Below are 25,987 nucleotides of genomic sequence, written 5' to 3'. Positions count from 1 at the left end.
TTTTTCGATTTTATAGGGTTCTTCCCAGTTTGCTCCAAGTTTTCCCGCGTTTCGTTCAGCGGTGTTTTGGAAGACTTTGCAAAGGACCAGATCTCCTTGATTAAATCTGTGATTCCGTACGTTGGAATTACAATACTTTGCGGCTGCGTGTTGGTAATTTTGGGTTCGGATGAGCGCTCGATCTCGGCGCTCGTTAATGAGATCGAGATCATCCAGGAGCATGGCGTTATTGAGCTCCTCTCGTTCGGGAAGTAATCTTCTTCGAACACCGGGGAACTCTACTTCTGCGGGAATCATGCATTCCGTTCCGTACACCAGAGCGAAAAGGGTTTCTCCCGTTGCTCGCCTCGGGGTGGTACGGTGGGACCAGAGGACTCCCTCTAGTTCGTCGGCCCACCTGCCTTTTTTGGCCTCTAAGCGTTTCTTCAGTCCGTCGAGAATGGTTTTATTAATCGTTTCAGCTTGTCCGTTACACTGCGGATACCTGGGCGTCGACTTGTTAAGTCGTATCTTCCATTTTTCGCAGAACGCCTCGAACCGGGTGGAGATAAACTGAGATCCGTTATCGGTTACGATCTGATAAGGAACTCCATGCCTACAGATGATGTTTCTCCATACGAAACTTTCGACTTGGACATCCTTTATACTCGCGTACGAATCTGCCTCTACCCATTTTGAAAAGAAATCGGTGAGGACTAAAAGGAAACGCTTTTGCTTTGAATTATGAAGGGGTCTGACGATATCCATGGCCCAACGCATAAAGGGATATGGCGATGTGATGGAGGAGAGAACTTCGGCTGGTTGTCGGATGGTTGGAGCATGCCTCTGGCATTTTTCGCATTTCGTGCGAACATCTCGCAATCTTCGATCATCGTCGGCCAGTAGTATCCACGGTGTTTGATTTTCAATGCCAGTGATCTTCCACCGGAATGGTTCCCGTAGGACCCAGAATGTACTTTCTCCATCACTTTTCTTCCTTTTTCCCCTTCCAGGCACGTCATGAGTGGTCTGGAGAATCTCCATTTGTAAATTTCGTCGTCCACTGTTACGTAGCGCGTGGCCTGTGTTCGGACTTTGCGGGCTGCCCATTTCTCGGTGGGCAGGTGTCCGTTGATAATGTAGTCTCGAATTGTCTGCAGCCATGGGGTATCGCAGCAGTAATCAGATTGCTCCGATTGCGGTTGTATCGTAACTTCTTCTTCCTCGTCATCTTGACCTTCTATGAGGTTGACGACGATTGGTGGTCCGATGCTCGGATGTTCGTTCAACTCGACCGGAATTACTCTTTTAAGTCCTGGGCCAGAACTTGATGCTAAGGCCGCGAGAGCATCTGCCTGGACGTTTTCGGAATGGGGAATTTGCATAAGGGCAAAACAGTCAAACTCTTGAGCTAGATTTTGGATCAGTTTGAGGTACGCATCCATCCGTTCGTCCCTGGCTTCATACTCTCCGCTGAACTGACTTGCCACTAACTGGGAGTCGCAGTAAGCGTGGATGTTTCGTATCTTCAAGCCGTGAGCCAAACGCAGCCCTGCGATGAGTGCTTCGTATTCGGCCTCGTTGTTTGAGGCGTGGAATTCCAGCCTGGATGATTGCTCTAAGATCTCGCTCGTCGAAGATGTGAGGCGAATTCCGATGTCTGATCCCTGCTTGGATGAGGATCCGTCGACGTGGAGAAGCCAGGTGGAATTTGGTTCCTCGTTGGTTATGGTCCCTGTCGGTAGTTCGACCAAGAAGTCTGCAAGCACTTGTGATTTTCCGCTTGTTCTCGGTCGGTACTCGATATCGTACTCGCTCAATTCGACCGCCCATTTGGCCAATCGGCCCGACTGACTCGGGCTATGCAGAATCGTCCGTAGGGGAAAAGTCGTGAGGATGACGATCGTGTGGAATTGGAAATATGGTCTTAGTTTTCGGGCCGATGTTACGACCGCGCATGCTAATTTTTCCATTAGCGGGTACCTAGATTCGACATCCAGGAAGGCACTACAGGAAATAAGGGTTTTGATGGCACCGCTAAAGCGCTATAAGACGCTACCATAGCGTTGTAGAAAGCGCTCCAATATCGCCCGCGATAATAGGTCTCGTACATTTCATAGCGGATTTTTGTTGTGCTATTGATATTTTATTATTAATAGCGGTTCTTGTTATGCAATTGTAAATTTGTATTATAGCGTCGCCAAAATGATATTATAACTTTTTAACTATAGCATTTTTTAAAATTAAATATAGCGATTTGTAATTACTATTGTCGTCTTCTATCAATAGCAATATTTGAACATTTCATTGCATTTTTTTATATGCAATTGTTTCATTTTGTTTATAACAAATTTTATTTAATATTTTGATTTTTAAAATAATAGAGAATCAAAAAATGTAAAATAAAAATTAATTCTAATTAAAATTCGAAGAAAATTAAAATATTCGAAAATAAAAAATATATTCAATTCTCACAAATTTTCCATGCAAAAAAAATCAATCAGCAACTATAATTCCATCACAATCATCTCTAACACAAAAACTTTCATCATCAGACAATTGCTCTGTATCATCAAATTCCTGTGCGAGTAATGGTGCTCCGACAACGTCTTCCTCTGTCTCGAGTTCATGATATCCTCTCGGTGGTGCTCTCATAACAACATACCAAGGCGATTCTTCATCTTCTCTAGAGTAAAATACCTGTTTTGCTTGTGATGGTAGAATGTATGGATCTTGTAAATATGGCGTTTGGTTGACATGAAGATTGACAAGGGTGAAACCATCTTCTTCCTTAACACCGTAGCCTCTGTTCGCCCAATTACACTTGAATAAAGGAACGCTGAACATGTGGTAATCGAGAAGAATGATCTCTGTTATCACTCCATAATATGTGACCATATCGGCTGTATGTCTTGTATCTCTTGCAGAAGATCTACACATGCTGAAAGCTTCGTAAGTGACTCCACTATTCTGAGTCTTTCGCTTAACGGATTGTATGTGAAATCGGTTCCCGTTAATGACAAAACCTTTATTGGTATGAGCAGTAAACCTTGGTCCAAAGGCCAACCACCTCAGCTTCGTAGAATGCTCCTTTGAGTTAGAAGGTATCTAACAAGGATGTAAAACTGTGTGAGCTATGTGAATAGAAAAGTGAACAGATAGTGAAGTTGTACAAACCTTATTCTTCACCCATTCAGCAAATTGTTGGGTGTGATGCTTCCATAACAAAGTTTCATTTGTTGCTAATCGAACATCATTATCTTGCAGTTCTTGTAAGTGCTTCCTGGTTCTCATAACAAAGTAGAGAGTTATCAGACTGATAAAAAAATCTGAATTTGAGAGGGACAGTAGAACTTACTCAACATAGGGATCCATAATAGCCATATTCATCAAAACATATCGATGTGCTATGTCTCTATCTTTCTCTGAAAGAATAAGCTCTGTTCCCTTTTGCAGTGGTCGACCTTCAAGAACCATTCCATCAGACTGAATATCTTCATTACGGTTAAGTACTTCTTCAACGGGTACAGAATTCTTTAGGAACTCTAAACAAAAGGCTATGCATTCTCCAGCTAAGTACCCCTCAGCCATACATGCTTCTGGCCTAGCAAAATTCTTTACATATGCCTTGAGTGTTTTCATGTATCTACAGCTCAAACAATATAGCAATAGTTACAAACCTCAGTTGATCGGAAAAACAGTTCAGGATATAAACAATTTACATTACGCGAACAAAATGAAAACAAACCTCTCAAACGGATACATCCAACGAAAGTGCACAGGACCTCCCAAACGTGCCTCTCTTGCTAGGTGTAAAGGAAGGTGGAACATGATATCGAAGAGCGATGGAGGAAAGAACCGCTCGAGTTGGCACATTGTCTCCACAAACTCATTTTCCAAAGTTATCAGCTTCTCCGCGTCAATAGCACGCTGACACAATCTGTTGAAGTAGTTACATACTCGAGTTACTGCCACTCTTGGTCCTCTTGGAAGCAACCCTCGTAACGCAGCAGGTAACAGATTTTGGATTAGTACATGATGATCATGGGATTTAAGACTTCCAATCATAGGAGGGTTAATTGAAACAACATTTGCAATATTACCGCAGTAGCCGTCAGGGCCTCTAAACGCAGACAACCTTTGACAAAATATCTTTTTCTCTTCCTTACTGAGCCAATAAGTTGCTGGAGGCAAGTAGAATCTCTTTCCCCGTACCTGTGTGTGCAAGTTTTTCCGGATTCCAATATCTTCTAAGTCCTGTCTCGCTTTGAGGCCATCTTTTGACTTAGCACTCTGCATCAGCGTTGATAATAATGCATCAGACAAGTTCTTTTCCACGTGCATGACGTCGATGTTGTGACGCACCGGCAAATCCTAACACATTGAAAACAGAATGATCAGTTAATGGATAAACAAAATGTGACAATCGTATCTCAGTCTAACAATAGCTATAATACCTTCCAGTACGGTAAATCGAAGAATATTGATCGTTTCTTCCACCTCCATTGATCACTCGTTTCATCATTTTCTTCGTCTTCAGCCACCTCATCTTCTGAGACAACATTTCTCTTCCTTTTTTTTTTCTTTGCTAAAGATCTTCCAAAGTCATTCCTGAAGTTCTTTAGTGTTGCAAATATTTCTGCACCGGTTTGAATCCTGTTTGCAGTCCCCTTCTCCACTGTATTATCAAACCATCCTTTCCTGCGTCTGTAGTGATGTCCAGGGCTTAGTCGCTTCCTATTCCCCAAATACACATACTTGCGACTAAACTTGAGCCACCTATTTGGTGTATCCTTTCCACAAACATTGCATGCTTGTTTCCCTTTAACTTTACAACCTGCCAAACTACCTAGAGCCGGGTAGTCGCTTATAGTCCACAACAACATAGCTTTTAGTGTGAACTTCTCTTTCAGGAATGAGTCGTATACCTGAATCCCCTCACTCCACAATTCTTGTAAGTCTTCAACCAGTGGCTCTAGATAAACATCAATGTTGTTGCTCGGAGCCGTCGGTCCAGGGATCAACATAGTCAACATGACGTTCTCAGCCTTCATACACAGAGTTGGTGGCAAGTTGTAATTGACTAACAACACTGGCCAAGTACTATACTTTGTGTTCTGGATAGAGAAAGGGTTCATACCATCTGTTGACAGGCCGAGTCGAAGGTTTCTTGCTTCACTAGCAAACTCTGGCCACTTATTATTCACTTGAGCCCAAGATAACGAGTCAACAGGATGTCGCATTATACCATCTTCAGTGGCATTGTTGGCATGCCATCGCAAATCCTCAGCCATCCTTGCTGATCTAAACATCCTCTTGAATCTGTCTTTGATCGGAAAATACCGTAGGACCTTTGCAGGAATTCCTTTCTTTTCTTCATTACTGTGCTTATCAATTTCCCATCTAGAAGCACTACATCTTGGGCAGGTTTCCAACTCCTCATATTGCTTCCTATAGAGAATACAATCGTTCTTGCACGCATGAATCATTTCGTAGCCAAACCCAAAAATCTTCAAGAACTTCTTAATCGAATCAGTCGACTTTGGTAGTACATTACCTTCTGGTAGCATGTCATGTAATGCCGACAGTAGCTGATCAAAGTAAGCCTCTGACATTCCACTCTTTACTTTGATGCGGTAAAGGGCCATGATCGCAGAAACTTTGGTGTGCTTGCTACATGTCAAGTACAATGGAGTTTCAGCATCTCTCAACTTCTTCCTAAACTCCGAGTCTTCATCAGGTTCACCATGTACAGGCTCTCCTCCAGTGTCATCAGAAGGCGGTTCATCAGGTTCACCACTATCAAAATAAGCCGTCCTTAGCAAACCATAAGCCTCTGTTTCTGATTGAGGGACACTATCATTCATATCAGACCTTCTCTCACCATGAAGACTCCAACAAGAACTCCTCATATACTTCTTATCCATACCCCTAATCACAAGATGCTCCGTTACTTTGTCTAAAACTTGATGGGAAAGGTTTCTGCAGTGAGTACAGGGACATAATATTTCTGTCGGATCTCCTAACCTCCTCGCTGATGCAGTAACAAAGCCTGTTGCTCCTTCGAAATATTCGAGGCTAGCCCTATATATATATATAAGGAACAGAATCAGAACAAAAAATTTGGAACAGAAGAAGAATTCGTCATGAATTAAAATGTCGAAAAGATTACTACCTTGGAAGCCAAACCCATGCTTTTTCCATATCAGAACAATATAACTTCGAGGGAAATCGACTGAAACCTTCGATTTTCGAAAAGGAGGCGTCAGCAAAAGGAACTAAACCTAGATTTGAGTAATCGCAGAAGGAGAATGAACAGATCTCCGATGGAAAGACGGAGATTGAAAGATTAAAAAATCAGATCCTACGGCTTCTATGAAGGCACGTCATCTATCCCCACCATTCCTTCTTATTGGTTTATGTACAATTCTATATTAATTTATTTTTAAATTACGAAAAATGCATGAAAATGATGGGAAATTATGTTATAAACAAAATTTAAATTTTAATAAATTTTATTATTAATTTTTTTTAACAAAAATATTATATGTTTGAAATAAGTATAAAATGATTTCTCTATATGGAGAATAGATGATGATAGGGTTGAATCCTTATGTGTTATATAGGGTTGAATCCCTAAATAAACCCTAAAATCTAAATTTGTTTCATCTAAATTGTATAAATTTGTTACAATAGGGTTGAATCCCTAAATTTGAATCCCTATATGATGATAGGGTATAAATTTGTTACAATAGGGTTGAATCCCTAAATAAACCCTAAAATCTAAATTGTATAAATTTTTATGAACAATTTATTTGTAAAAATTTTAATGGAACACTTAAATTGTATAAATTATTTTGAAACACTTATTTTTTAAAAATTTTAAAGGACCACTTATTTTTATAATTTATATATATGCCAAGCCTACATAATCTTATTAGAAATATGTCTTAACAACCAAACAAAATATGTCTTACAACCAAACAAGCAAAATATGTCTTAAAACAAAACAAGCATACTCCGATCCATAAATATGTCTTTGAGAATACTCGATCGAGTACATTTAAACATACAGAATCTTATCATTTGGCCAAGCCACTGTGCTGCCCACAGCATCTGATATGTCTTCCAGAAAAGAGTTTGGTCTCCATAGAGATGCATCTTCAATCAAGGCCACTTCAACCCAGACCCGACTTGCATTGGGACCTAACGGGACGTGATGGACTAAACACAATGGATCAGTACTACTTACTCTGCCTTCTGCGACTTTCCGTCCTGAGTTGTTGTGGTCCAACAAGATGCACTTCTTTTTACCACCTGAACGGGTGGAACTAGTGCTGCCACTTGGACTCTACAAGCACAACAAATACATCACACCAACTACATCTAAATAAGTTTGTAAAAGAGAGAAGTTTGTAAATTTACCAATGAAGGCCTTCTGACACTAGCTTCCCCTTCATCTTCAGGAACTTTAATTACTGATACATTATGGAGCGGCCATGCGATCTTTTCATTAACAGCATCACTCATTGTTGTCATGTCACTTGTTGGCCTCCATAGAAAAGCTTTCCCATTAATCACCTTAGCAACTCTCATAACTACAGCATTCGGACCCAAAGGAACATTGTTCACCATCTCATATGGGTCAGTCGAACCCATAAAACCTTCAGCGATTACCTCGACGCCCTTAACCCAATCGTAGATCTTGCACCTTTCAAGATCATCTACGGTAGTATTCTATATTGACAATGCATATGGTTAGTATCATGTTGAATTTTATAATACAAACGTAAGTATACGTGCTAATGGAATGACCTTTGATCTTAACACATCCGAGGAAACTGGATGGTTGTTCGATGCACTATCTAGTATCAGTTTATCAATTGGCCATGGAATTTTGCATCCCGCTGCTTCCTGAAGATTACGCACATCCGTAGTTGGCCTCCAAACAGATGCCTTCGGGTTTGATACCGACTTTACAACAACCGCCGCGGCGTTAGGACCAATCGGAATACGACCAATCTTGTATGTACCTTCAGCAGAGCAGAATTCTCCTTCAGCGACAACAACATCTTTTGACTCACACCAATCAAGTAGTTGAACTCTAGTTCCTTCTTTGTATACATAACTAGCCTCAGATGGAGAAACACAATCATCATTGTTTTTCTGTAAAAACATAAAATGAATCATTGATTTTATATCAATCAAGGAAATTCTACATTATATAACCAGTTAAAACTAAAGAAAATTCACCTTATTTCCAGCTAAGTCACGGACCAGAATCTTCAAGTCTTTAATCTCGCTTTCCAAGTCGGCAAGTTTGGAGTCTCTAGCTGACAAGAATGCTAGTTTCGTAGCAGTAATCCCTCTTCCCAACCCTCTGACTCGTCCAGGTTTGTCTACTCCCAACACTTGACTAACAGCATCTTCTTTTATATTAACACTGGATGTGGAGTCCATTTGACTATCAAGTGAAATTATTTTTTCCTGAGACAAACACAATATAAGTTATGGTCCTTTTCAATACCAAAAAGAGTAACTTAATTAATCAGACAATGAAACCTTACAATGGTTTCAGCAAACTCAGGTCTAACAGGTCTACCATCAGAGTGAGTGTGTCCTGCTATCCAGACCTTGCTCCGGCTAATCTTCTTAGGGTCTTCACTCTTTTTTTTCTACAAGAGTGATATATTGTTTTACTTATCAGTTTGTTCTATCTTCAGATATAATATAATTACATACTGTTACTTACCATTTCACAAGCTAGACGATTCATTCCTCTACGACTAGTGGTGTGAGGAATCTGAGCTCTCCTTAGTGCTCTGTACTTTTCACTCTTTGCCTACAATATTATTAAATCAAATTTGATCAATCAAATCTCCGAAGTAAACACTTAAAAACCAAATGCTCTGTATATTTCACCTTGAACACAGACGAAGTCCTACTCTTAACCCAAGCGCTCCAAACCTGAACAGATCGAATGTTGCTTGGTTTCAGTGCTGCTCTCTCTGTGGAGCTTTTTGCATTTCGCAGTTGTGATACAAGCCTTGACTTTCCAGATCTCCACAAACAGCCCATCTGTTTGAAGACTGAATCTTTTTGCCACTCTTCTTTCAAATCAAACCTCGCCTGCAGTAATGTATGCAAATGCCACACATTATAATCCTTACAAAGACATTATACAATAGACTTAAGGGCATATATATACCTGAATTTCCTCCCATAATGTGTCCTTTGTCTGCTTATCAAGATTCCTCCAATCATCAAGAAGTACAGTCACATGTTCGCGTACAAGGGGTCCAAGGAACGATGAAAGTGTCACTGATCCAGGACCTACATGTTCGCCAAGCTCAGTGAATGACACAGAAACCTTCTCTTGATGATCCTTGGCCACTTTACGCATCTTTGTGGGTCCTCTTTTCTTCTTTTGTTTTCCATCAGATGGCGATGCTTCTGCTCCTGAAATGCCATTCTCAGTTTCAATGTCAGCTTCTCTCGGCTGAGAAGGTTCTTGAGTAACTCCATTCTCAGGTTCCATGTCAGCTTCTCTCGACTGAGAAGGTTCTTGAGTAAATCCATTCTCAGGTTCCATGTCAGCTTCTCTCGGCTGAGAAGGTTCTTGAGTAACTCCATTTTCAGCTTCCATGTCAGCTTCTCTCGGCTGAGAAGGTTCTTCAGTAACTCCATTCTCAGACTGAGACTGTTCTTCAGCAATGACATTCTCAACTTCAATTTCCACATGTGGATCATCACCATCACCATCACCATCCGCCTCATTAACATCTTCAGAAACCTTTGTCGGGACTTCGTCAGCACTTTCTTGCCTTATCTCAATGTTTTCTTCTTCAATAGCAACTTCTTTTCCCTTATTTAACTTACGCATTTTCGTACTCTTTCTGGTTATCTCAATGAACTCTGTTTCTGCTTCCAGACCTTGGGAACGTCTGCTTCTTCTAACCATTCCTCCTCGTGTCTTCGGCCCCATGTTAATTTGTTCCTAAAAAAATCATTTTTGAGATCTATTGAGATAATAAGCAATCGATTAATTTTCATGATTGTAGATTGTAAAAATGGAAGACGATCGATACATATCTATTGAGATAATAAGCAATCGATTATTATCATGATGCATGCAAGTTAAAGAAGACAGAGATCAAAGAAGACAAACCTGAGATCGAAGAAGACAAAGAAGACAGAGATCGATGAAGACAAAGAAGACAGAGATCGATGATTCCGAAGGGGTCTCACGAAGAACACTTTGGGAGAGAAAATGCAGAGACGATATTCTTTTGTTTTAATGAAAAAGTACTAAATATTCTTTGCTTTGGTCAAAGATATATTTCCCACAAAATTTATCATTCGCGGGTTTTAATAAAAAAATAAGCGGTCGAGGATACCATAACGATTATTCTTTCTCAGTGCTATAATCTAAAGATCAAAATCCCAAAAACATGCGCGCTTGCAAATTTCATTTTGCCGCTCCAGATATAATAGCTTTTTACTTAAAGAAACGCTATTATATTTCTAGCCACAAACATACAATAGCACAAACTTCTTTTCCGCTATATTACATTGCTATTAAAACCCTTATTTCCTGTAGTGAGGTTTTGCTTATATAGAAAATAGGTTTCTGTTCGCCGTGTTCTTCCCTGATCAGGACGCCGCTCACAGCTGTTGCCGACACAGTGATGTACAAGAACAAAGGTTCGCCCTCCACGGGTTTTGCGAGGACTGGAGGGGAAGCTAAATACCGCTTCAGCTGTTGGAAAGCGTTTTCGCATTCTTCCGACCGTTCGAATTTTTTATTTCCTCGTAAGACATCGTAGAAGGGCAGGCACTTGTCCGTTGATCGTGAAATAAATTGGTTAAGTGCCGCGACCCTACCGATCAGCCTTTGGACTTCCCGCTTATTCTTCGGTGAAGCCATCTCGATCAGCGCGTTGATCTGTTTTGGATTAGCTTCGATGCCGCGGAATGTGACTAGGTAGCCGAGGAATTCCCCTGATGCCACGGCAAACCTGCATTTTGTCGGGTTGAGCTTCATGTTATGGGAATTTAACTGCGTGAAACATTCCTCGAGATGTGATACGTGATCCTTTGCTTGGAGGGATTTGACGAGCATGTCGTCGATATAAACCTCCATCGTTTTACCGAGTTGTTTGAAGAACATACTGTTCACGAGTCGTTGGTAAGTTGCGCCAGCGTTGAGGCCGAAGGGCATTACCCTGTAGCAATAGGTTCCGCGATCGGTAATGAACGCAGTCGTCTCGCGATCGTCAGGGTTCATCATAATTTGATTGTAACCTGAGAAGGCGTCCATGAAAGACAGAAGTTCGTTACCCGCTGTTTCTTCTACTAATCGATCGATGTGTGGCAGAGGGAAACTATCTTTTGGACAGGCCTTGTTTAGGTCGGTAAAATCCACGCAAACTCGCCATTTCCCGTTTTTCTTTTTGACTACTACAGGGTTAACGAGCCAGTCTGGATACCTCACTTCCGTTATTGACTCGACTTTAAGCAATTTTTCGACCTCGTCGTTTACCGCGGAAGCCCGTTGGGGTCCCAGCTTCCGCCTTTTTTGTTTGACGGGTTTGAATGTCGGATCGATATTTAATTCGTGACACGTTATGTTAATGTCGATCCCTGGCATATCTTCCGCGGTCCATGCGAAAGTATTGAGGTTCTTTTTTTAGACAGGTTATGAGCTATGTCCTCAAAGGCTCGCGGAGATTGGCTCCGATCTCGACGCATCATTCCGGAAATGCTTCGTCGAGACAGACTGTGGCCACAGGTTCGCAAGTTGATTCGCGTTTTTCCTCTAGGGCCGTGATGTTACGAGACTGCCAGAAGAGATCCGCTGAATCTTGACTTCGCGAATCCTTGTTGGAGATCTTTTTCTCCACTTTTCTAGGAGTGGTATCGAGGTCTGGTCTTTTTCGTTTTTGTTCTGCGGCGTAACACACCTGTGATACTCTTGGGTTTCCCCATATTACCTTGACTCCGTTAGGGCTTGGGAACTTGAGGCAAAAATGGTACGTTGGTGGGATGGCACGCATGGTGTTCAACCATGGCGTTCCCATGATAACGTTGTAAGATGCGGGACAATCAACGACTAGAAACTCTGTGACTCTTGTCACGGTTCCGGCTTTGGCTGCGAGATTAATCGACCCGTAGACCATGGTTATTTCTCCCGAAAGTCCCAGTAGTGGGCTAGGGTATTTCACGATTTCGGATTGATCGATCCCCATTTTCTTGAGAGTATCCTTGAAGATGATATCGGCCAAACTTCCGGTGTCGATCAGCACCCTAGCGACGTCGACATCTCGGATCGTCAGCTCGATAACAAGGAGATCGTTTCGAGGTTTGGCTCGATCGACCGTTGCTCCCCCTTGAACGAGATGACGTTTGTGCACGTCGAGTCTTGCATATCGTTCCTGATCGCTGAGTGGCTTTTGCGGGTTAGATTGATCCGTAGAGCCCCCTCCTTCTAGCGCCAAACTGTGGGAACCGAAATTCGCACTGTCGATTTCCGTTTAAATTAGGAAACTAGGAAAACCCTAATTTTCCAGAGGTCCCGGAGATCTGTTAATACCACACGCTAAGCAATCAGAACACGAGATATCAACGACAAAGTACAAAAATCGTAAAAAGAGAGCAAAATAGATCTTATTCCGAATTCGTGTTTGAGCGTTACAACAAGGTATAAGCCTGAGCTCGAGAGCTGTCGGCGAGATTCCTAGTTCTAGCAACCCTAAGACGGCTAAACCTAATTGAGTCGCAGCTCGAAATAACAAAAACAGAAATATGCCTAAAGTGCTAAGTTTGCTCCGAAAAAAGTTTCTTTTCATGCCTCTCGCCTAGGACTCCTTATATACTGGCTCCTAGGTCGGTTTACGCTTTTCCTCTTCTGCCCTTAAGCCGTCATAGCATAAAAATGGAGATATTCCATTTTTTCCGATCTTCGTGATTATCTTCAAAATTTCGTATTTATCCGCGGAAACTTGACATTTATCTTTCCTTGCGAACCAAGCGTAAACCATCATGCGGCTTACGGGCTGTTGGTTAAGAAATCATAAGTTGGGCCTCGAGTCATGTCTTAGGTCCCTTTGGGCCATCTTCTGACTCGAAGCGTTTATTACGGCTTCTTTCGATAAAGAACGAACTTTCCACGGTTTTTACCGTAATGTTTGATCGATGACTTAGAATGGCGGGAAAAATGAAATGTGTTCGCTACGGTCTTCGGGAGATAGCATCGAAGGGTAGACGAGAATGCATGGACTAATGTCGTATCGACGTTTCGGAATAGCTCGGTTGCTACGTAGCGACCGAGTGGAACGGACGCTCGGCCGCTACGTAGCGACCGAGCTTGGCTACGTAGCGACCGGGCTTGGCTCGAGCTCGGTCGCTACGTAGCGACCGAGCGGAACGGATGCTCGGTCGCTATGTAGCCAAGCTCGGTCGCATAGCGACCGAGCGGAACACGCGTTCGGTCGTTGCGTAGCGACCGAGCGGAACACGCGTTCGGTCGTTGCGTAGCGACCGAGCGGAACGGATGCTCGGTCGCTATGTAGCGACCGAATGGAACACGCGTTCGGTCGTTGCGTAGCGATCTTTTTCGAGCTCTTGTCCGATGTCTCGTGTTTCCTCCGCAAAGCTTTTCGTAAGAAAGAATCTATTTCGAAAAAGTATTTGTCGAAGAAAGTTCTCATTTTCTTCTTCGGACGTTTTGAATGTAACTTCGTCATAACCGTTTTTGACCCCAACACGGTCAAACAGGAAAAAGCAAGGTACTAAATAGTAGAAACATGGTTGTAGGTGAAGGTCAGAAGGCTTGTCCTTATCTTCTGGTATACACTGGCATCAAGAAGAGATGTGTCAAATTCCAGAAGATTAAAAAATGAAACATTTTAATCCATATCAATTCAAAGAGATGAAAAAAGTTGTTATGTATCAGTCAAATTAAAGGGAAAGAAACCTATTTAAATTTATTTAGACTGATATAAACCAATTTAAATCGGTTTGAGTAACTTAAAAATTAGATTTTAAAAAAATGGTTTTGGTTTTGACTGATTTGCCGCCTATACCAATTTTTAGAACATTGATTTTAGGACAACCAGCGAAAAGGGAAGTAAGTGCTCACATTGACTATATCAATCAAATATACTGGTAAGAATTCACTTAGAGTTGTTAAACTGCTATCAGAAAGTCGGGTAGGTTTAGAGTCCAACGTGTAGAGCACCCTGAGTATGCCACACCCATTGTCCAAAGCAGGCTTCAAAATCTGTACCAAAGTCTATATGATTAAGTCTTTGGATAATAAGTGTACTTATAAAAAACCCACAAAAGTTACTATTTGTTCGACACAAACTTTCTCTAGAATCTGGAGGACAAGAAAGCTATCACCCATTCGTAACAAAAATGAGCACACAATCTGTAAGTGCTTTAAATGTTGTATCCCGCCCTTCATTACTCTCTATCGCCAAATCTGAAATAAACATAAAGCCATAATAATATAAGGTAAAGCTATTACAAAGCATTGATAATCAAGAAACTTGCAAGAGTCCAGAAAAGAACCTCCTCGGACAACTCTAAAACGTGCAATCAAGGTGATGAAGAAGCTAAAATGATCTGTAATCGGGATATATCCATCTTTATAGGAATCGTGAAGAACTTTCACTATCCGATCCAACACATCTGGTTCAAGTTGGTCATCTGAAATATACAGTCCCCTTTTTAGTCAATGATGTCATCAACTTTTACAAAGAAATGTGAAAGACTCACATAAACAGCATAAAGCTACTGCTCTCAGCAAAGGGGAACTGAAATTATCTATAGCCAGGGCCGGGTTACTAGGGGGGACAAGCGGGATCAGTATTTTCACTATAGGGGGAACTGGCTATCAGTTTCCTTTACTACTTCACTATAGTCAGGGCCGGCTTGCGGGATGCTTATCACCCAACCCCAACTGATTAAGCAGTGGTGGAAGTTTGTTGGGCCAAGAACGCTGGTAGCTACTTAAAATTGGATCATTGAAATAAAGGATATCTCCATTCTGTAGATATTACAAGAAAACGGATTTTAGATTTAATCAAAGTGTGTGGAAAGTGAGATTAGCCACATCATGAGATAAAGTTTACTTACAGGGATAATCAGGTCTCTAACAACTGAATACAAGCTAATTTAAGTGGAGACTCTGGTTTGCAATTGCTAAAAGTAGTAGTAAATGCCTGAAAAATACTCCCTCCGTTCCTTAATGATAGACTTTTTAGAAAAAAAATTTGTTTCAGAAAGATGTATTTTTGTGTTTTCTATGAAAAAAATTGTAAACTTCAAGAAAATTAATTGACTTTATTGAATTACTATTGGTTAAAAGTTATTGAAAATTACAGAAAACGATACATTTATTATGGCAGTTTAATGTGTTTTCTTAATATATGTGAAAACACTAAAAAGCCTATATTTGTGGAACAGAAAGAGTATAAACAATCATATATATAAATGAAGTTGCATGCTAGCTATGGAAGGAACTAATAAAGTATAGACGAACCTGCATAAGATTATCTCTCCAATCACCGTCCAAGCTCAAAGTAAGTTTTTGAACAAAAGGCATGAATGCAAGTAAAGTTTTTTCACGAATAGGTTCACTAATGCTCCTGGGAATCTACAAACATACATGTTCACATGATACACAATGCAATGCAGATAGAGTAAGGGCAACAAAAACAAAAATCAATGATAACTAATCAGCTTGAGTTATATAGTACTGAGAGCTAACCTTTTCTAGTAGGGTATTCTCAAAAAATACCAGAAATCTATTGGAAAGATCACAAGGAAGGTGGCTCCATCCACTTACTTTCGAAAAAGATTTCGGTCAATACGCCGTTGAGGACAAAGTTGCTTTCATCACTCTATCAAGAAAACAATCAACTAAGTGTTTAGGATAATAAGCTATTGAAATATGTTACTATAGAATAATAAGCAAAGCATAACATATAATCATTAGGGAAAATACAAACAATGGAAGAAGAACCGGTTCTTAAATTAATGGAGGGTTCTTAGCGGAATATAAGAAACCGTCTCCTAACTTTTAACTAAAAAGATAAGAAAATGTTCTTAAATAAGATATTTAAGAACCAGTTCTTAGCTTTTTTAGTTAAAAGTTAAGAAACAGTTTCTTATATTCCGTTAAGAACCTCACCCTAAGAACCTCTCATTAATCATGCTCTTACTAATCTAGCGATTGTCTGATGATTCATACTTTTTGAGAGATATTGTTTCCGGGATTGAGGGGAAAGGAACCAAATAACTTTTTTGATAACATTGATGCAATGTCCTGATCGAAAGTAACTTCCTCTTCATATGAAGTCTGTCTTTCGGTGAGCATGCGAATAGAGAACTTGATTGCATAACGTATGCTGCAAAGGATATGGTGTGCGCAGTCAATTAATGATTGTGCAAATACTGTCTTTCACTACTTTTTATAACTAACTAAAAGATGAAAAACGACAAGAGATGAAACTTTTTTATGTTTGTCTGACAGATGTCTACATAATCATGGCGGCATGGCGTCATCATGTACTTAACTATTTGCTCTTCAATCAAATACATATCTAAAAGTAGAAGAATGAAGCTATTACTGGACCAAGTATAACATATTTCGAAGAACTCACCACCCGCCAGTTAGTTTAATCGTAGGTGTTGGTGTTGTTATAGTTCTGGTTCGAAATCCAATAGAAAGAGTATTTTTACATCCTATATATATATAGTATCAGCAAAACCAGACTCATAAGAAAGACTAAGCTATGTTGATACATCTGAAAAGCTATAAATGACGAACTCTCTAATGAGGAAGATATCGAGGATCATATTGGATCCTCCTACTACAGAGGTTGAAACAGAACCCCCTTAGATATTTCGAACATCTACCTGTCAAATTGATGCTTCATAAATCAATAATGGCAGTGTCAGTGGCTTAGGGGAGAGTCTTAAAGATCAAATGGGTATTGGATCTTCTGGACTACGGGCGTGCGACAAACGCCTCTCAGTCTTACATACTGAGATGGAAAGCTTACTTTGGACAGTTTCATGCATGAGAGACAAGAGGATATCATTGATCTGTTTCGAGACAGACTGGTCAGACCTAGTTGACATAACTACAAATCCGATGGACTGACCAGCATTCGCGTCGGAAATTAAAAAATTGATGTGTTCTGGAGATTAGAAGAAGACTTCGAATAAGTGAATCTAATTTCTATATTCCTCAGAACAGAAATGGCCGGACGGATTCACTAGCAAAAGAGGCAAGGGCCAAATGATGTATTTTCTCCCATATAGATCAGACACTAACAGACATAGTGCTCTTGAGAAAATCGGCTCGTCTGACCAAAACTTGTTCTAGTTAAATGTGTAGTTGACAAAAAAAGATCTAAGAGCATCATTAGAGGTAGATTCTCTACCAAGAGTGTCTCATCAATATTATATTAATATTATGTAATAACATAAATAAATTTTAAAAATAAAAAAGATGGATCACTCTTTATGTGACATCTATAAAAACAACTTTTTAAGTCAAATGAGTCTTCCGAAAAAATAGTCCCTCAAGTTTCTATCATCTCTCTCTTCCTTTTTAGTTTTTCTTTGTTATTTTAATAGGAAGAAACTGTGTGAGAAACTTCTACTGTTAAAGCTTTAAGAGAAACCTTAATGGTAAAGTATACAAAAAGAAGTTCTTGTCAGATTTAAATTATATTTTAGTATATCTTATTCTTTTTTTATTAAACTTTGTTATTTAAAAAGAAAATTAACTAGTTAGAACATTACATGTGGCAGGTATGCGAAGAAGTTCTCTAAACATCTCATTTCAGATATAAAGTTTATCTCTTTCCTATTTTGGTTAATTTTTTTATTTTCTTTTAATTTGAGAACTTCACTTACATATTGTATTGGACATGCTGCTCTAAGAGCATGATTAGTGGATAGCTTCTCATAGAGTACCTTGTCATTAATATATTAGTATTCTAGTATTAATTTTTTATCTAGTTAAATTTTAGTGCAAATAAAAGTTTAAGCCAGTTAAAAAGGGCCAAATGGCATATGGGGGTTTCTAGGCCTGTTCAATATGGTAAAACCGAACCGTACCGAACCGAACCGAACCGAAATAGACAATATGGTTTGGTTTTGATATATACCATATAAACCGAATGGATATAATTTTATAAAAACCGTAGGATTTGGATATGGTTTGGTATATAACCGATTAAACCGAATAAACCAAACAAAACCGATTAAAAGTAGAAACATGTAAATATGTATCTATTTTATAACAATACATGAAAATCTATTTGTTACATAAGTTAAATTTGTGTTAATAACTATTACCATAATGTTATAGTAATAAAGAACCTTATATAATTTGTAAAACACTTGAACTATAATTAAATAACAATACATCGCAATTCAGACATCTTATTTTCTAAGTTTTTTTTTATCTTTTTCCTTTATTTTAATATTCACTAAATTAATATGAAGATGAAAAATTTGATGAAAAATAATTAGTGAAAAATTTTCACAACTTTTTTCTTATCTATAAACAAACAGAGTTTCGTGCTCAATCGAAAAAACATGACTTTAATGAACACCAAATATGAAAGAGCGAAAAAACTTTTCTTTCATGTTTCTGTTTTGTTTCATACTTTTATTTTCAAAATTTCAGGCTCTGATTTTAATTATAGATTTGTTGATTTTATTTGATGGTAGAAGCATTTTTACGTTTTTGTTCATTTATTTGAACATATAATATATTTTTAATAAATGATTGTGTTGACAATATGACTCTAAAATTCATTTTATATGATCTCAAACTAAATAATTATGTTTTTTGGTATAAAACCGAATAAACTAAAAACCGACGGTATATAAACCGAACCGAACCGAAGTAAATATGGATTTAGAATGGTAGTTATATTTTACTAACCGAAATACCGAAAACCAAAAAAAACCGAACCGAAACCGAACCGAAATCCGGATTGAACACCCCTAGGGGTTTCTCAGGAGCGTTGAACGTTTTTCTGCCACGAATAGATTCTCACTTTTTTAATACCTTCTTTCATACTTTTTTTATTTTTTAATATTATCTAGTTTGATAGACTCTAATATTTAGTACCAATGATGATGCTGTAAGAGCACCTCCAATGGTTATAAACTGTGAAAATTTCTAAAAGAAAAAAATATTAATATTATAATTATTCTTTTATTGTTTATTTTCTTAAAACTAGTTGAAGCATTTATTCTCTTTAACAGAATAACATGTGTTCTTTGAGTAGTTTAATAGTTTTTTGTAACTTATAAGTTAGGAACTTTTTTCTAATTTTTCTCCTAATTTTTTTTAAAAAAATGTTTAGAGCCTCCCCTGATACCATGGTTGGAGGTGCTCGCCCGATCCTTTCCTAGTTAAGAAAAAAAAAAGTAAACCTCACCACTGGCCAGTTTTTCCTAATACCATGGTTGGAGGTGCTCGCCCGATCTTTTCCTAGTTAAGAAAAAAAAAAGTAAACCTCACCACTCGCCAGTTTTTAACCAAACCTTATTTTCTTCGATCATAAACTTATCGCACGTTAACACCATGGTGATTCTCTGTGCATCGCATTACCCCTCAATTAATTTGGTCAAATGTTTGCAGGCAGATTACTTTGCCTTCACTGAAATTACATCAACTTCTTGATTTCTTATAGAAAAAAAAACGTTTTAAATTTACACTAAATAGATAATAAGAGTGTTAAACGTTTTCAACGACAAAACATAGTTTCTTCACTTTCTTGTGAAAATAAAAAAAAACATAAACTGTATACTTTAAAATATGACCACCACACTACGACTATATACTACTACTACATCTGACAACTGCTTCTTCAGTTCATGAGTTTTTTTACTTTTACAAAACACAACCTGCAAACTTGTAAAACATTATGTAATCTCTCAACCAAAGCTATTTTCTTCATTTTTCCTTTAGTTGTTGTTACCTCCAAGCACAAGAAGTGACAAGAGGCTGATTCTTCCACCCTAAATACAACGCTCGGTCTCTCTCTTCAAGTGTATACTTCTCTGAATAACTCTCAAGCAACCCTTTGATCGTTGCGTTCACATAAGAGCTCAACGGATACGGCTTAAACCCCGCCATGTGAAACCTGGACCTCCACTTCCCCAACGGCTCATGCCTCTTCTCTTTCAACCCCTTCGCAAACTACAAGGTTCACCACTTCCCTAGCCAAACAGTGCTGCTCCACATTGATCCTCTCCTTGTGATCTCTAGCGAGCTTCACATCTATAGACTCGAACACCGCCAAGTAATGGTTCATCGTCTCCACAAACCGGGGAAGAAACGGCGCGGTGTTCGTATTCGCTTCTTGCTCGACCAGAGTCGCAACGTTCGGAGACAAACGCTTCACCAATCTCAACAGCCTGTCTCTGTGATTCTCCACGGTTACACTCTCATCAGGCATGTGGTGAAGAACCAGCGGGAAGTTAACCGCTAAAGCTTCACTGTTTCTAACTCCAAGCTTCTCTATCTCAACCTCAGTGCAGCATAGAGCAGCTCCACGGAACTCAAACGGCACACCGTACATCTCAGCAAGCTTACCAAGTCTTTCTCCAACTAACTCAAGACCGCCTTGTCGAGCAAACGACGATCTAGGATCATCAATCCCCGTTATCCTCACTCTCGGAGGTCCACCAGGACGAGCACCAAGAGCGCGGATCAGACTCACCCACTGACCTCCTTGTGAGATTTGAAAATCTATAATGTGCACAAACCTCTCGTTCTTCACAGCTTCAGCTATGGCTCCGTTAGCAGATTCATAACCGAACTTGAAGTAAGGACAAGCTTCGTATAAGATATGCAGGTAGGTGAGAAGCTCAGGACCTGTAGGGTCTCTGCATCTCAAGGCTTTGTAGATTGAGCTACCGGAAGAAGCTAGCCAAGCTATAAGCCCTTCAAGCATATACGCTCCTAAGCGCTGAACAGGCTCTCCTGAGACTGAAACCATTTGCTGCAGCTGAGAGATTAACCAATCAGTCATTGCCACGTCGTGGTTGTCAACAGCTTTGGCGCATTCGTAGAGCGTTCCTATTAAATCTCCTTTAGAGATCATCTCCATGGATCTGTGCATAGCTGAAGAAACAGCTCTGTGTTGTAGTTGTTGTCCAAACTCATAACCGTTGAAGTTGTTTGATAAGCCATGGAGGGTGTATTACCGTAAGAAGAAGGGAGCTGTGAGAAGAGAGGAAGAAGATAAAGAGGAAGTGAGTGTTGACGTGGACTAAGGGGTTGTTACGAGGCCGTTACAATGAGAGGAGTATAAATAATAGTTTGAAGAGAAAGAAAAGGGTCTTTTTGAGTACTGTGTAAAGATCTATAGACTAGGGTCTTGATCTCAGGCTCTCGACGTGTGAGACGTCTTGAGAAGATCTCTATATTTGGCTTGTACTTCTAGAGTGTAGAATACAAGAGAGGGAGGTTGGGCGGAACAGAAACAAATAACATACAATCTCTTATCATTTGGTGCGGTGAGCATTCGTTCCACGAGAAAGAGACGACGATGACGAGATCGGCGACTCTGGAAGAATCAATGCAGCGGATCGGTGCGTTGAATAACAACGTCGATGAGTTACGACGGAGATTCGATAGTCTCGACGACCGATTCAACAGATTTGTAGCGACAACGGAGGTGAACAATCAATCGAAGGAGACGAAGATGGACGAGCGATTCTCGAGTCTTGAATCGACTCTGACAGCTTTCATCGCTACGATTCAACAATCGAATCCTCGGTCATCACAGCCGGAATCGAGTGGAGCTAATCCGACGCAAGAAGATCCACGAAACTTGAATCAGGCATCTCCTAGACATTTCGAACAGTACCGGAAGGAACCTGAGCTAGGTTATCGGAATGTAGAGAACAGATCTGAGAATCGAAAGGGATTATATAAGAAAGTAGAGATGCCTATCTTCTCTGGTATCAATCCGTTTGGTTGGATCGCACAAGCAGAGAGGTATTTTCGAGTGATGCAGTCAACGCCGGAGTATCAGTTGGAATTAGCCTCTTTGAGTTTGGAAGAAGATGCTCTCTGCTGGTTTAACTACGAGATTGAGTATGGGGATTTCATTGACTGGTTCGATTTCAAGAGGAGACTATTAGCGAGATTTGCAGAATCATTTGAGAAAACACCGGGGAAAAGACTGTTCAGTATACAACAAACATGCACGATAGCTGAGTATGTGCGGGAGTTTCAAGAGTTAGCTTCTCAGATTAAGTTAGCCGAAGCACACAAGATTGACATCTTCTTCAACGGGCTAAAAAGAGAAATGAAGGAGGTTATAATGATGAAAGAGCCTCGCACATTATCTGATCACATTCAAGCAGTGATTAAGATGGAAGATAGTGAGTTTTGTCGTTTGTTTTCATCTGCGAAGGGTCAAGAAAAACGTTTTGTCAAGTCGAGAACAAGTCCCTTCTTCAAACCGTTAGCTACTCCAACAAACCAAGCTTGGAACAATAAGCAAAAGCAACTTGACCCAAGTGTCAAACAATCAACTCAAGCTGTTGTTCTGAAGGGCCAGAATCGAGTGAAACTTTCTGATGCTGAATTTGAACACAAGAAAAAAATGGAATTTGTTTCTCTTGCGATGAGAAGTGGACGAGATCTCACAACAATATTTGTAAGAATAAACATCTTCAGATAATGGTGGTGGCACAGGGGTGTGAAGTTGAGCTAATTGAGGAAGAGTTTCATGATTCGTGTGAAGAATTGCAAGGTACTACTACAGAAGTGATGGAGATGTCATTGTATTCGTACATGGGATGGTCTTCTCCAACTACTACTAAGATTCAGGGCCGTATTGGAAAAACGAATGTGGTGGTTTTAATTGATAGTGGAGCTACTCACAATTTCTTATCTCCGGAAGTGATGACAAAGGCTCACCTGCAACAAGAGGACATGTCTTCTTTCAAAGTCATGGTGGGTACAGGAATTACAGTTAATGGTTGTGGTGTTTGCAAAGGAGTCACATTGCAACTGCAGTCGGTGGTTATCTGATCAGACTTTATTGTATTGGATCCGGGGGGAGCAGATGTGGTTTTGGGAATCCAGTGGCTTCGAACCTTGGGGAAATGTGAAGTTGATTGGGAAAATCAAGAGCTTTCGTTTGTTACTTCAAAAGGAAGAGTCACTTTGGTGGGAGATCGAGCTTTACATTCGAAGACATCATCATTGGAGTCTATCACGACTGGGTTTGAGTTACATGAGTTGGGTACTATAAAATCAGAAGAGGTGCCAATAGCTGAAGACATGCCAACAGAGATTGCGTCAATACTCGAACATTACTCATCCGTCTTTCAGGAACCAATTCAGCTACCACCTGAGAGAGAGTTCGAGCACAGTATACGGTTGATTGATGGGGCAGGAGCAGTGGCAGTTCGTCCATATCGTTACCCTCATGCACACATGACGGTGATAGAGAAAATGGTGAAGCAAATGTTGGATTCTGGAGTGATCAGGCCAAGTAGAAGCCCATATGCTAGTCCAATACTGCTAGTTAAGAAAAAAGATGGGGGATGGCGATTTTGTATTGACTATAGGGGCTTAAACAAGATCACAATTCCTGATAAATTCCCTATCCCAGTTATTGATCTGTTATTGGACGAGTTATATGGTGCATCAGTATTTTCAAAACTGGATCTTCGTTCAGGGTATCATCAAATACGAATGAGTGAAGCTGACATCGAAAAAAACAGCTTTTAGGACACATGAGGGACATTACGAGTTTGTTGTGATGCCGTTTGGCCTCAGTAATGCCCCGGCAACATTTCAGTCACTGATGAATGCAGTTTTCAAGCCGTATCTCAGGAAGTTCGTCTTGGTATTTTTTGATGATATTCTGGTTTATAGTAAATCAGTGGAGGAGCATTGTGAACATTTGAAGATCGTTTTAGAGACCTTGAAGCGTCATTCTTTACTAGCAAACCGCAAGAAATGTGCTTTTGCGCAAGATCATGTCGACTACTTGGGGCATATTATTTCTAAAGAAGGTGTGGCCACCGACCCAGCAAAGACGAAAGCAATGCAAGTGTGGCCATCTCCAAGAACAATAAAGAGTTTGAGGGGGTTTCTTGGATTGACTGGGTACTACAGAAAATATGTGAAGAGTTATGGGGTTATTGCACGGCCGTTGACAGACTTATTAAAGAAGGACAGTTTTGATTGGTCGGGAAAAACGCAGGTAGCTTTTGATCAACTGAAGCTGGCAATGACAACAGCTCCTGTGCTTGCTCTGCCTAATTTTCAAGAAATATTTGTGATCGAAGCTGATGCTTCAGGGTTTGGATTGGGAGCATTCCTTATGCAGAACCACAAGCCCATTTGCTATTTCAGTAAGGCGTTAACAGACAAAGAGCAGCTAAAACCCCATATACGAAAGAGAATTGATGGCCATTGTGCTGGCGGTTCAACGCTGGAAACATTATTTGATGGGAAGACGTTTTTGGTCTACACTGATCAAAAGAGCTTGAAATTTTTGTTAGAGCAGAGAGACATTTCTATGGATTATCAAAAATGACTCACTAAACTCTTGGGTTTTGACTTTGAGATCATCTACAAAGCCGGGATCGAAAATAAAGCAGCAGATGGACTTTCTCGTATTTCACAAGATACGAAGTTTGACAATGAAGGTCTTTTGTGCGCATTGACAGTTTCATCTAACCTGCAAATGCAAGATTTGTTGGAGGAAATTGATTCTAACCCGGGTTTACAGAAGGAAATTCAAGACATCGTTCAGGGAAGAAATCCGAAGAAGCATTATTCGATCATCAAGGGTCGACTATTTTACAAAGGAAGATTGGTTATCCCTAAGACATCAAAGTATATTGTGATTATACTCCAGGAATAACATGACGGGGTATTTGGCGGGCATTCTGGGGTGTTGAAAACAATCAAACGCATCCAAAGGTTGTTCCATTGGTCTAAGTTAAAAGACGATGTTCAACACTATGTGTCGGAGTGCACTATATGCCAGACCCACAAATACTCAACACTGAATCCTGGTGGTCTGTTACAACCGATACCACTCCCTACTATGATTTGGTCTGAAGTTTCCATGGATTTCATAGATGGTTTACCGAAAGCAGAGGATTTTTCTGTGATCATGGTGGTAGTGGATCGACTGAGTAAATACGCACATTTCATTCCTTTGAAACACCCTTACACTGCAACATCAGTAGCAGAGAAGTTCATTCGTGAGATTGTAAGGCTGCATGGTTATCCAGTTTCGATCATTTCAGATCGTGACCGCGTGTTTCTCAGTAAGTTTTGGAGGGAATGTTTTCGCTTGGCAGGCACATCTCTGAAGTTTAGTACGGCCTATCACCCTCAAAGTGATGGTCAGACTGAGGTGGTGAACCGATGCCTCGAGGCGTATTTGCGTTGTTTCACGTCTGCCAATCCCAAGCAATGGAGCAAGTATTTGTCTTGGTGTGAGTATTGGTATAATACATCCTATCACACTTCCACACATACGTCTCCTTTCAAGTTGGTATATGGTCGGGAACCACCATCATTGCTGCGGTATGAAGACGGTTCTACTATGAATTTTGAGTTGGAGGTTATGTTGAAAGAGCGAGATGAGATGTTGCGACATGCTAAAGAATTTTTAGTAAAAGCACAGGCTGCGATGAAGAACAGTGCTGATAAACATAGGCGTGATCTTCAATTTTCGGTGGGATCTTCGGTTTTCTTGAAACTCATACCTTACCGTCAGAAGACTTTGGCAAAAACGTTTTGCCGCAAACTAGCCGCGAAATATTATGGTCCTTTTACAGTATTGGAAAGGATTGGGCCGGTCGCTTATCGCTTGCAACTACCTGCTGACTGTAAGATACACCCGGTTTTTCATGTTTCGCAGTTGAAGCCGGTGTTGGGGAAGAACCATATTGTCACTGAGTTACCATCAGCATTGAAAGA

At 40.1% G+C, this 25,987-nt stretch overlaps 2 protein-coding genes and 1 pseudogene across 3 annotated transcripts; all 3 read right to left on the bottom strand.

Annotated features, from left to right (window-relative positions):
• Positions 1-2,375: 2,375 nt before the first annotated feature.
• On the bottom strand, positions 2,376-6,651 carry LOC106411994. 2 transcript variants are annotated; one of them, XM_048756603.1, is made up of 7 exons: positions 6,155-6,651; positions 4,437-6,063; positions 4,083-4,353; positions 3,728-3,977; positions 3,338-3,625; positions 3,157-3,262; positions 2,376-3,087 (listed from the first exon to the last, which is right to left on the bottom strand). In XM_048756603.1, exons 1-7 carry the CDS (start codon positions 6,181-6,183, stop codon positions 2,476-2,478), a joined length of 3,183 nt encoding a protein of 1,060 aa, XP_048612560.1. In that variant the 5' UTR covers positions 6,184-6,651; the 3' UTR covers positions 2,376-2,475. The 2 variants fall into 2 exon arrangements, with proteins under 2 accessions (XP_048612560.1, XP_013708319.1); XM_013852865.3 differs by having other exon boundaries at positions 3,728-4,353.
• Positions 6,652-6,893: 242 nt separating this feature from the next.
• LOC106376919 lies at positions 6,894-10,574 on the bottom strand. Its single transcript, XM_013817051.3, has 9 exons — positions 10,148-10,574; positions 9,188-9,976; positions 8,902-9,108; positions 8,732-8,821; positions 8,547-8,654; positions 8,233-8,466; positions 7,795-8,145; positions 7,405-7,716; positions 6,894-7,330 (listed from the first exon to the last, which is right to left on the bottom strand). Exons 2-9 carry the CDS (start codon positions 9,962-9,964, stop codon positions 7,043-7,045), a joined length of 2,367 nt encoding a protein of 788 aa, XP_013672505.1. The 5' UTR covers positions 9,965-9,976; positions 10,148-10,574; the 3' UTR covers positions 6,894-7,042.
• A 9,142-nt stretch (positions 10,575-19,716) lies between these two features.
• On the bottom strand, positions 19,717-21,522 carry LOC106415796 (annotated as a pseudogene).
• Positions 21,523-25,987: the final 4,465 nt, after the last annotated feature.

The sequence above is a fragment of the Brassica napus genome, chromosome C5, assembly GCF_020379485.1.
Source record: "Brassica napus cultivar Da-Ae chromosome C5, Da-Ae, whole genome shotgun sequence".
Lineage (NCBI taxonomy): Eukaryota > Viridiplantae > Streptophyta > Magnoliopsida > Brassicales > Brassicaceae > Brassica > Brassica napus.
The sequence above is the reverse complement of the archived record's forward strand: the minus strand, read 5'-3'. Positions and strand labels throughout refer to the sequence as shown.